This window comes from Cyrtonyx montezumae, unplaced genomic scaffold (assembly GCF_038088225.1).
Source record: "Cyrtonyx montezumae isolate F1298 unplaced genomic scaffold, pur_monq_1.0 scaffold_4, whole genome shotgun sequence".
Taxonomy (NCBI): domain Eukaryota; kingdom Metazoa; phylum Chordata; class Aves; order Galliformes; family Odontophoridae; genus Cyrtonyx; species Cyrtonyx montezumae.
Window position 1 is genome coordinate 5310403 of NW_027072045.1, and position 12192 is coordinate 5322594.

General features: G+C 37.7%; 1 protein-coding gene across 3 annotated transcripts in view; it reads left to right on the plus strand.

The window, feature by feature from the left end:
• Positions 1 to 12192, plus strand: part of CACUL1 (CDK2 associated cullin domain 1) — a 40626-nt gene that overhangs the window by 22519 nt on the left and 5915 nt on the right. For 2 of the 3 annotated variants that reach the window (XM_065746412.1, XM_065746415.1), the window contains 2 exons: positions 1370 to 1472; positions 10853 to 10942. In XM_065746412.1, the coding sequence (XP_065602484.1) occupies positions 1370 to 1472; positions 10853 to 10942 (193 nt within the window). The remainder of the gene's footprint in view (positions 1 to 1369; positions 1473 to 10852; positions 10943 to 12192) is intronic. The other variant, XM_065746413.1, reaches the window with a different exon arrangement.

Here is a 12192-nt window from a genome sequence, read left to right on the forward strand (position 1 = left end):
AGGTAGTGTCTCCTCTGTTGGCTCATAGGGTGCTGTGTTTAGCTAGATGTTGAGGTCAGTGGCTGCTGTAGAGGTGCTTTAAGAAGTCAGGCTGATGTAAGACTGAAGTACAGTGTGTAGCTTGGCGCTGCCTAGAAAACATGTAGGAGAGCTTCTTCTAGTGCTGTGAATTTTTGTTGCAGTGGCAGTTAACCATTGGTGGGAAAAAAGGCCATTCCTTACAAGGCAGATTATTCTGTGTGCAAAACCTTTGTTTTCATTTTTTCTTTAGAGCTTAAGTTTGTTGTCTTTTGCTGCAACGAAAACCTGAACATCATCAGGGGAATAAATTGACCATAGGTTTCTCTTTCTTCTAATACCCCCAAATGGGGTGGGGAGCGTTGACCTAACTCAAACCAAAGGCTGTTGCTGATGCAGAATTAAGTTGTTAAAAACATTTCTCCCTTAAGATATTCCCTCTTCCAATATATTTATCACTTAAATATTCTTGTACATAATTTTAGATGAAGTTGATTTTTGCAGTAGCATGGCTATGTAGTACTTTGCAAGTTGTTCAGATGGGTTTAGTTGGCCTATTTCCAAGTTGGTACTGAAGTGACAGGAGATTTTTCTTGAAAAAAAAACCCTACACTTTCAAGTGTTTAATGCCTACAAGTAAAATATGGTCAGGAAATCTTGCTAATAATTGAAGACCTGGAACTGGGGAGTAATGCCAAGTAGTGCATGGGGTTTAAAGTCTCTCATGGAACTCATGAATAGAATTTCTTATGAAAGTTGAGGAGACAAATTTATTAGTGCTGAATGAGTCAATATAATTGAATTCTAAAATTTTTAATGTAATTTAGTTTAATATAGGTTTGTATATATTGCTTATTTCCACAGTACATTAATTTTGAGTATCTGTCCTCTCAGATTATCAATGAGCCCCAAGAGTGGATAGCTCTACTGGTAATTTATTATCGTCATATACCTATTTTAATGGCTTAATCACTATATTTTAAATGTGATATCCAGCCCAATTTTGCTTTTTATAGCATTTATAATGTTCTAGAATGCTCTGGTTTGTTTTTTTTCTACAGATTCTCATGTGGAGCAATACTTAGATGTATCGGTAGATACGTTAAAACAAACATCTGTAGATAATTAACTTCATTAATGTTGCAGTACCACATGTAGTCTTAATTTTAAATACGTATTTGTTTGTTGTGCAGGACTGTTCTATGTAATATAAAAGCAGGCACCAAGGAAGCATTTTGCATTTTATATATTCTACAGCTTTAAAAATAAGCTCATTTATTCAGGAGTAAAAAGGTTAACTTCATTTCCTGTTATGAAAACCAACCATTAATATTTCTGTCTTATTTTCCAGAATAAATTTTACATAGAAACCAAGCTTAACAGAGACTTAAAAGATGACCTTATAAAGCTGTTTACGGAACATGTTGCAGAAAAGCACATTTACAACCTAATGCGTAAGTACCCTTATTGACTTTTTCTTATTATGACTGTCTGGAAAACTTCAGTGCTTTCAGATACTGCAGAAATCCACAGCAAATAGAGAATGGCAAATAGTTGAGAGGGCTCAAGCATCAATTCCTTTGGAAGGCATAGAAAGGAGTGTTGTTTCTTCCATGTCATTTTTCATTACCATTTGAAAATTAAGTGTATTAAACTTGGGTCTCTGTTACAAAATTTGTAATTTCTGATATACCACATCAAGGAATAAATGGCATGTCAACAGTTATTTTTAAAAGGTTTTTTGTATGAAGTCACAATTGCTCTATTATTTGGAGGAGTCCTGTTGTCGTGTCAGTGTTTTCATTACCCTCTTCTTTTATCTTGCAGCAGTCACTGTGTGTATGCTGCACCCAGATGATATGTGCTAAGTGTTGGCTTTTCTTTCTTATTTCGTGGTCAGTAATGTCCTTCTTCTTTGACTGAAGGGTTTAGGGAAACCTAGGAAATTCACATTTTCACCTAGATAATGTGAGGTCAGTGAGGAAGGTCCATCCATCACCTAATGTTTTACTTTGGACCAAAGGCATCTAGTGATACATGGCATGATGATTCTTCCAACAAGATCACGGACAATTCAGCTGACATTAGATTTAAGTGTGTGGTGTTCCTGGCAATGAAAATATTAATGATTTTTTTTTTTCTGTGAGAAAGTAAAGGTCAGACTTTTAATCAAATCTCCAGAATGTAAGTAATGTCAGATGTGTTGCTTTGTATTTAGTTTTCTGTGAACTGTCATAAGAGAATCAAATAGAAGCTACAGATAATGTGTTGCAATGAAAGGGGAAAAAAAGAAGTACTCTTCCACATCTGTCATAATTACAGAAGTAAAATTGAAGGAAAACCTTGAAAAATAATGTCAGCTGTCTTGCTGCTCTATATATAGAGTGTTGTTTAAACAAGGACCTTTCTTGGATTTCATTGCAGTCTACTTTCAGCTTATTAAAGTTACTTCATTATTGTTTTCCTCCTCAGATTTGCATAAACTCTTAACTGTGACCTGACTTGGTTAAACCTTGAATGGTGGGATCTTTATGCTGAGATAAAGTAGGCTAAATAAAATGCCAAACTTGTGAGCAAGTTGCAAGGAAATTACTGAATATGCACAGTGTGTATAATGCTGTTGAGGCACAGAGAAATTCTAGTGATGTATTGTTTTCTCAGCTGTTGTAGCTTGTTGATACTCGTACCAGAAAGGTTAATATTTCCTTAATTTTCAGGAATGTGAGAGCTCTATGAAAATAGAATATATATGTGTAGTTTTTATTACTTTCGTATGTCATTTTCAATGTGTCATACTGTTTTCTTACATTTTATACGGATTTGGTTCAACAGGAAAGTGTTTGTGTCTTATGAAGGAGAGAAATAACATAGGAACCATATATAGGAAGTAACATAGGAGCATAGTAGGAAATCAATTTCCATGATCTGTAATCTATACGCAAATTGAGTTCTGGGTGTGCTTAGCATAAGGAAGTCTGTCCTGCAGAAAAGCACGAAAACATTTGTTGAATCAGCTCGTGATCTAGATACAAAGGAAATAGTAACTCCTGCTCTTGAATTTGTTGCTGTTTCTCCCAGGTGTTTTGGTAGCTCCTTGTTAGGAGCCTGGCAGCAGAGGCTGTTCAGGGAGGGACTGTGAGGAGACTTCAGTTCCATTTACAAGTTCCTTCTCTATTTCAGATTAAAAGAGAGAAGTAAGTTATGCTTCTTCCCTGACACTTCAACTGTTTCCTAGTGTTTGGTACTGCTCAGGCTGCCAGGGCATCCGAGTCCTTGTGCTGCATGGTTGAAAGCAGGAGAGGAGCTCCTGACAGAATGCAGAATGTGTCTGAGTGCTTAGTTGCAGAAATTAGATCACCTCTGATGGAAGAGAGAATTCTGTATTTGCAGAAGAAAAATGTGGTGTAAGTGGACAGATCTTCTGTGCAAAGCTTGGTTCTCTCTTCTTTTTTTTATTTTCCATGGAGGAAAGAGAGGCTTCAGAGCACTTCTGAGCAGCTATTGTCAGTATGTAAATTACATAAACACATGGTTGTGTTTTTTGTGAAGTATGTTTACATTCACATGTTTATCAAGTCAGTGCTCTTCAAATTTAAGTGGATGCATACCAAGTATGTGAAAATAACCTGGTGATTTTCCTGATGAGGCCTAAAGCTGGCTCTTTTTGATAAGGGTGCTCTATGAAATCTCTTGGGAGAAGTCGTGATGTGCAGAACTACTCAAATGAATAGAACAAAGATAAAGCATCCTATTTACAAGAAGCCTCAGAAGTTAAAATAAATAATGCAGATGGTATCTACTATGGCTCACAACTCCTGATGTTTGCCTAATTTTAGCACTTGAAATTTGTAAAAGTCAGAGGTGGAGGTTGGTTTTAACTGTTATTTGCTTATATATAATTTAATGTAACTTATTCTTCCACTTAAAGAGTTCATAAACTTGGTGCCAAAAGCAAGGTTGCTCCATAATAGCTCTTTCATTTTGTTCTGTTAGCAGTTTCTGTTGTTTCTGCTTGGTGGATAGAGCAGTTGGTTTGAATTACCCCTGTTGTCTTAACAGAACCTAAAGGAAGGGAGTGTTGGGATGGAGTCCTGCTCTGGAAGTTGACCAGGTCTCAGCTTCTCAGTGTTAAGAGGAAAAGAAATGGGTAGCTTTCATAAAGAGAAAAGTAGCTTTAGGAAGAGATCTGTCACTTGGATTCAGCTTAGGTGAAGAGATTTTGCTGTTTCATCTCCCACATTTATTTTTTGGTTGTGGAGAAACACTTCAAGAGAAGGGTAATTTATGTTGGAAAAGATTCTTCCTTTAAAGTGTCAGGAAAGATATTTCTGCTGTGGGTGGTTTCTGAAAGGTACCAGAATAGTTCACCTGGGAGCTGAAAAGAGCTGCTAACAGCTTCTGATGATGAGCTTGTGCAGTGTGCTTCTTGCAGCAGGTGCAAATGTAATAGAAAATTACAGAAAATGAATGAAGCTGTGGCTGTTGTTCCCTGCTGCAATTATTGGTGTCTGTTTGCCTTGCAGAGGTGTGTGTTTAGGCTGTGGTTAAGCTGGGAAGGTGTGCTGGCACGTACAGCCCTATGTAGCTAGCAAATGAGTATTACTGTCTCCAGAAACACCATAATGGCAGTGAAGCAAGGGACCCTCATCTATTTGGCTGCTTACTGCTATGGCATAAGTTCTGTAGTGTCATGACTCTAGATGAAGCTTTTGTTTGTGAATACTCCAGAAGAATGGTGGTACAGAAGGTTGAGATAAGGACTGGCTGAGCCAGGTTCGTAGCCTGGAGTCCAGCTATGACAGATAACGTGGGCTTCAGGTTTGTGTGCTGGTTTTTCATTTACTCTCCATGCCTTCTCCCTTTGGCAGTTGGACAAGAAGGTGATGCATCAGCTCATTTCCTTCCTTCAGCTGGTGTATTTTTTCCATTCTGACATTGATCTCAAAAAACCTGCTTAAAAGAAGCAGCCTATCATCACCTCAACTCCAGACAGAGGAGAAAATTCCCTGCAAAGAGAGAAGTGCTCTACTTTTCTGCTTTTTCAGAAAGCTTTGCCCTCAGCTTTTTACATGCTGTGTGTACTTACTCTGAAGAAATTTATCTTCTTTTACAGTTTCAGCTATGAATGTATTGTCAAGTGATTAGATCTGGAGTGCAAACAGCCAATCTTCTGCTGTTGGGGACCCAGTGTTGGTTTACATTGATGTGCATTTTGGGGAGTTTTACTTCACACTTGGTTATGCCTGTTCCCATGGATGGAATGTTATTTGAGGGTTTGAGCACAACTGGTTCAATTTTACACCAAAAGAATTAAATTATTGTGCTCCAAGGCACCTCTGTCGTATGAACCAAAGTGCAGTAAATGGGGTGATCAGTGAGTTTGCTTCAAAAGTATGCTTCTAATCTGAACTAAAGCATTAATGTAGAATGTGCCCTTAAGCATTTGAAATCACTTATTTTTCATAGAGACACAACAGCTGTAATGGCAGAAGCAGTGTGGTATAAAAAGAAAAAAGTACCACTCAGTTGCTGAAGCACTTTCCTTCTGTAACATATTGCATGCTTCTCTGCCCCATACACTGCTTTGCTTTCCCTTTGTGTGCAAAATCAACAGCAGAAGAGAATCTGTGCAATTTTATTCTCCTTCATAAAAGTATTTCTTATTTTTTAAGTTTGATATGGAAACATATGGTAGGTTTCCTTAAAAGGAAATTGGAAAAAAGGAAAAAGGGAGAATAACTCCCTTGTGGAGAGACTTTCTGTGTCTGAAGAGTGAGCGTGGGTATGTAGATAGGTTAAATGAGATAAAAAGATTCCTTTCCAAAGGTTTTAAAAATAAAGCAAGGTAACAGTTAGAAGGAGGAAACACTGACCCATCCCAGTGTACCTGACAGTAAATTTTACGAGAATTGTAGGGCTTCTGTTATATTATAAATAATAATAATATAAAACATAGTAAAAATAAAAATTTATAATGTGAAACATAATAATGAAACAAAGTCCTTCTCAAGATGTGGGGAAAGAATGCATGTATTGTCAAGTTCTTTGCTGGAAGTCAAAGAATTGTGATTTGGTTCAGTGTTTAATTTCTGGGTTAAGGTATGTAGGCAAATAGTATAATTCCATTGCATCAATTTCAAATTTCCATTCCAAACCATAAAACAGTACTTTTTTGTTCAGAGGCAATCTATTTTTGAGTTTGTCATTAAAAATCTCTGCTCTTCTTTCCAAATATTGGAAGACACAGGCGATTGGTAATGACCACTAATTGCAGTTATGTTCCATTTCTTTTCCAAGTGTGCTCTGCTATTGCAGGATAATCAGCCATTCCTTCTTTAAGACATTGAAGTGACATATTTATGTCAGTTTGTTCTTAGACCTCAGAGTGCACTTCTGCACTCTCAGGGGCAATACAGAATAACTTCTTCAGCTACCAATCTTCTTTGTGCTCCACAGACCTGATGAAATAATCAAGAGGAATACCCACCAGTTTAAGAGTGATAACAGTGCTGGAGTGGTAGCTGTGATTTGGTAACTGTAGTGTAACCATACTGGTAGCAGTACTGTTAGCAGGTACTCTGTACTCGTGTTCTTTAAATAACACTACATGCATTTTGTCACTGAAGTAAACTTTTAATTAAAAAGAACTAAGTTTCATTGAGAAGCTGCAGTTGTGTTTCTTATTTTTCTTGTTTCATGTTGCAGCACCACAAAGCAAGGAAATTTTTTGATCAGAAACGTTATTCTCAAGTAATGGCTGTTGTGTTTAACCTGGCTCCTTGGAAAAGGAACAGCAAAAATGTTCCAGTTTCTCTAAGCCTTCATAAAACTGTAAACACGAAAACATCACTTCTCCAATTACAGAAATCCAAAAGTCCACATTTCTCCATTTATAGCTTTGTTTTTCATATTTATTTTTTAAGAGCACTGAATATTTTCCGTGTGATTAAGACTTGAAAGCTTTAGTTTGTAGTGTTTTCATTAGTTATTTAATAAAGCTTTTGGGCTATACTGTGAATATTTTTAGGTAATCTGTGGCTTTGTTAAAATGCCTAGTGGCAAATGCTTAGTAATAGATCCAGCTTTTTCATGTTTTTCTCTAACCTATGATTTAACTCATTTCAGACTTCTAATGAATTTAAATGAACAAAAACTATTTCTGTTTGATTTAAGGAAATACGAATGCAGCATCGTGAGGGATTTGGTGTAACTGCCAAAGTGAGGGTTAAGCCAGAGGAAAGGTCGCTTTCACGCAGAATGCTTTTGAAGGTCTAAATCAGTGATTAATGTGTAGAAATACTGAGAGATGATAATGCCCTAATATGATCATAAGGGCACATGAGAATGCCCTTAATCACAGGTGTTATGTTTGGTTAGCCATGAAGAGGTCAGTCAGATTGTCTTTGTTGGGCTGTCTGTCTATTCTATTCGATTGTATCTGGGTTAAGGTAATGGAAAAGTAATACATGATCAAGCTTTGTAAGTTCATTTAATAGCAAAACAGGCAGCGGGCTTGTGAAACAGAACTAAAAGTCCAATCAACCAGTAACAAAACAACCAAGCGACCTACATCCACGTTTTGTGGACTCCATTCATAGCAATTCTCTTCCTGTTTTGTTGCCTTTAGCGGGATGCTTTGCATGGACTGGGTTTGGGAGTAAGGACTGTGATTTGAAACCAAGATGAATCTTGACATCATGAAGGAGAAGTAGAAGGGTGGATGGGATCAGGTGAATCCAGTGTGATTCAACTGAGAGAGAAGTAATTTATTATACTATTGATTTGATTGTGTGTGACCTGATGATATTTAAAAAGGGCAGAAGTGCCAGGTAAGCCTCTGCTAGTAAGCTTTGTTTAAACTGCACTGGCAGTAACTCCCTTTCTATTGCTCTATATCTCTGCTTTTCTCATTTATTCCTCACTTAGAGCAGTGGGAGGGATCCAATTCCACGGGAATGTCAGTTGTTATTCTGCCAAGTACTATAAATATTGTATACATTACTAAATTTAAGTACTAAAGAGTACACTTTGCATGGTAGAATAAGAACCTCATTAATACATTTATTTTGTAGCTTAGTTAAGCACTCAGTTCTGTTCCTGTTAAGAATTGATGATTTTAAAGCACTGCTGAACGCATCTACTTAAGCCAGGCTTAAGCATGATTTGTTAGAATGTTTTATTTTAAAGATCTTGTGAGCTGATATACAAAGCTGCACTGTTTTCCTAGAAAAATTACATTTGCCAAGCAGAGAAACTATTTCGAAGAAATGCTGAAGGACACAAAGATTTTTTCTGAATAGTTAACTCTTAGCTTTTTGCTAGTAAGTCTTGAGTTATATGCAGTTGAGTGTGGACTTGCAATGTATCATCTACTACTCATTTCATCATTGGGTCCTTGGCCTTGCCCCGGGTGCCCCTGTAATTAGGAAGTAACTTAGCCCATTCATTAACAAAGGTTTATGTGAGCACTTCTATGGAGTGGTGGAAAAACTTGGTCACCGCAGAGTGTCTGAAGGGCTGCAGGATCCTTGACAAAAATCCTGAGGCCCTTATGGGTATCAGCTTCCCTCAGGTTAGCAGTGTTCCAGAGCATCTCATATCTCTCCCTGCACTCAAGGCGTTTCATCATGGGAACCCACGCTCCTCTTCTTTGAATCTGCCGTGAGTTATTTTCAAGTCTATTTGCAGCTTAATTAACTTCTTTACATACTGGTTACTGAGTCTGTAAGATGCAATATTAGTTCAAAAGCACTGCGGAGGTGGTCAGATAGTATCATGGAGTCATTACTGCTGTCACTCACCCAAGGCTTTGCCTCGCCCTGCTCTCTGTGCATGCTGCCTCCTGGCACTGGGTCATCGAATCACAGATTGGCTTTGGTTAGAAGGGACCTTAAAGATCATTGAGCTCCAACCCAACTTTCTGTGGGCTGATTGTCCCCACCAGATCAGCTGCGCAGGGCCCCACGCAACCTGGCTTTGAGCACCTCCAGGGATGGGGGGATCCACGCTTCTCTGGGCAGACAGTGCCAAGGGTTGAAGGAGCCCATGCAGCTTTGGTATTTTGGATTCTCATTAACTGCTCTACAAAGCAGGAATTGAAGTCTACATATCCGAAGATTTCTTGTAAGGTCAAGATTGTAAAATAACAGCATAGCATCTTCGGTGTGACTGGCACAACTGTTTCTCATCCTTAGGTATAAGCAGTGCTCTTAAGAGGTAATAAAGGATTAAAAGTTTGGGTAAGAAGTGGTTAGGTTCCGTTGCAGAGCTGAAGGTGAGTTTCTGTGCAAAGCACAGATGTTGATGTACTTAAATTTTTGTCTATAAATCTGCATTAAGATTTTCAGACCTGTCTGGAAGCATTTGGAGTCTTAACTCATTCTTATGGAAATCACTCTGAAAATATCTGTTCTTATGCTTGTGTTGTTCATCCTTCAGGTATTGATATCTTTGCATATTGGAAATGGTGTGGGCTGGGTGGTGACCTTACCCTTCTGTCTGAGGGGGTGCAATAAAAAAGGAGCCAGGCTTTTGTCAGTGGTGACAAAAGAGGCAGTGGGCACCAGCAGGTTGCAGAGCCCAGGCTGCCCCATACACACTGCATGGATTGTCTATGACTGTCTATCTATGTATCTTTTTTTTTTTTTTTACAGAGGATTAGCCAGTTTTAACATAACAACTTGTAGCTTTCTTGGCTGCCAGGAGACTGTTTGATGAGTAGGAAATAGGCTGTAAATATGTCATTACAAAGCAAATCACATGCCCTCACCACCTCAAGGCTTCAGCTGGAAGGAACAAGCACTTAGAAGATAGTTCTGAGTAAAATAAATTCATCTGTAACAGTTCTATTTAACAACTTTGATTACTTGGAATGAGAGGTTAGAAAAAAAAACAAAAAAACCACTTTCTTCAGTAATCTTTCTCTTTGAGCCACTTACACAGGTTCAGAAAGAGCAGAACATGGTATCAGAGGTTTTTCTTCTGTTAAGTACTATAGTGACGGGTACAGAAGTTAGAACGGGAGAAGCAAAGATGTTTGAAAGCCAGAGACTGCAGTGTGTGTAGGTGTGAGCATATGCCCTTTAGGTAGAGTTGTAACCATCACTTCTCTTCTGTGAGGGTTTATGTACTGTTCAGGTGCTTCGTAGAAGCACAAAACCTGAGAGGCAGCAGCTGGTTGAAACCATAGCGTTATTATTATTATTATTTGTTATTTTTGTAACTCAAATGTAAGTACAAACCTCAAAGAAATGCAGTGCAGGCTTCAGGTCTGGCTTTGCACGAGTGATCCAGATCTGCTACTGACAGTTATTTCTCCTAGAAGAATGTGCAGTTATTGCAGTGTTTACTACAGAGCGTAGGTATCAAGAATGAAATAGCAATGTTTCCTTTGGCTTAAAAGGACAAATGACTCATTTAATTTCTAGTTTATTTTTGCTGCACTGCTTCATTCATGGGTTTCCAATACAGCCTTAGTTTTATAGGCAAGGTGCTAAATAATATGAAAGAATTTGTAACTCTCCAGGTGTTCACTGCAGTGGGTGGGAGAGAGGGCTTTTTTTTTTTATTTTTTACCTCTCAGCTCCAAATGCCTCTCTAAGAAGGGAAAAATAACTTTTCATGTGTTCATCTTACCTAATTTGGGCAGAATACTTCTACAGACATATGAGGTTTTAATAAGATTAAGTTCAGGTAGGTGGCTGTTTCCTTTGAGGACACCTTATAACAAAAAGGGCATAATTACTGTATTTCTTGCAGACTAAAGTATGAGAGTAAAACCCTCCTTTTTAAATTAGGAACATGGATAATTATGCTTCTCTTAATTTTTTTTCAGCTTTACTTTTGGAAGCTCAGTCAACACCCTTTCAGATAACTCCATCAACCATGGCAAATATTGTGAAAGGCCTGTATACACTAAGACCAGGTAAAAAGAGAAATGCTCGAGTCTCTCAGTACTGTTGTTCTGATATATTTCACTGAACATCTGACATGTATTTACCATACAACTGCATGTTGTGTCCTGTCAGTCATAATTGCACTGTGTAAGGAGTCCAAGGACCTGGTGGTTTTTGCTGTCTGTCTCTGTGACCTGCACAAAGCGGAATGGTAACTGTGTGGGTACCAGGGTTGTTTTGTGGTGGTGTTTTGTTTGTTTTATTTTTTACCCACATAACACAGTGGCATACTCTCTGAAGACTGCAGGAAGATCTTTTTCTTCTGTTCTGTAGGGATAGAAGGTTTTTTAATGAGTCAGTTATGAAAGAGGTTTCGAAGGCGATGTATTGAAATGATGAGAGTTATTGTCAGCAGCCTGCTAAAGGTCAGATCTTTGACATAAAATGAATGACAGTGTATCCTCTGAAGCCATTATTTAAATGATACTATTTCCTGCAGGACCTTAAATTATCTCCTGAGTACCTCTGGTACCTTTACGGAGTACTTTGCTAGTACCAGCTAGTAAAAGAAATACATAGTTCTAGCAATGTTAAAATGTATTTTTATTCTCCAATGATGTACTGTGGTTTTGCTGTCAAGTCCTATCTGTTTCTGGGAGCAGGAAAGGAAATGGTTTGGTTGCCTTCTGAAACTTGAAATGTACAAGATGCTTTCTAAGATCTCTTCCAATTCAAACACTCATTCTGAAATAGAATGGCTTATGTTATTTTTCTACACCTATAAAGAAAATCAAAGAAACAAACAGAAAAACAGCCAAAATGAACAAATCAGATCTTCTTCTCTTTCTTTCTTTCTTCTTTCAGTAGTACTGTAGTGTTCCAACTTCAGTTCATTTTTGCCTTGGAGTACCTTTTTATAGAAATAGGAGCGTGGAATATTTTACAGAAAAGCTCTGTTTTTATAGTGCAATGTTTGGTGTTTATGCAAGCCAGGAATGTATTGGATCCTCCATTTACAAGATGTGTGGATAAATCACTTTTAGGAAGCAAGATTTATTTTTATGACAACAGAATTATCATGACATTTTAAAAATGAAGAGCATCATTTTAATGAACTGTTCAATACCACAGAAAGGAAGGGTATATATGTTAATATTAAAGTGAATTATTTTTTAAACAGTCCCATGTGGTTTTGTTGTTTTATGCTTAATATTATAGATGTTGAGCTTGTGATTTCCTCACAATCCATTTCAGTTGTTTCCTGTGTTGCCTGTTTACT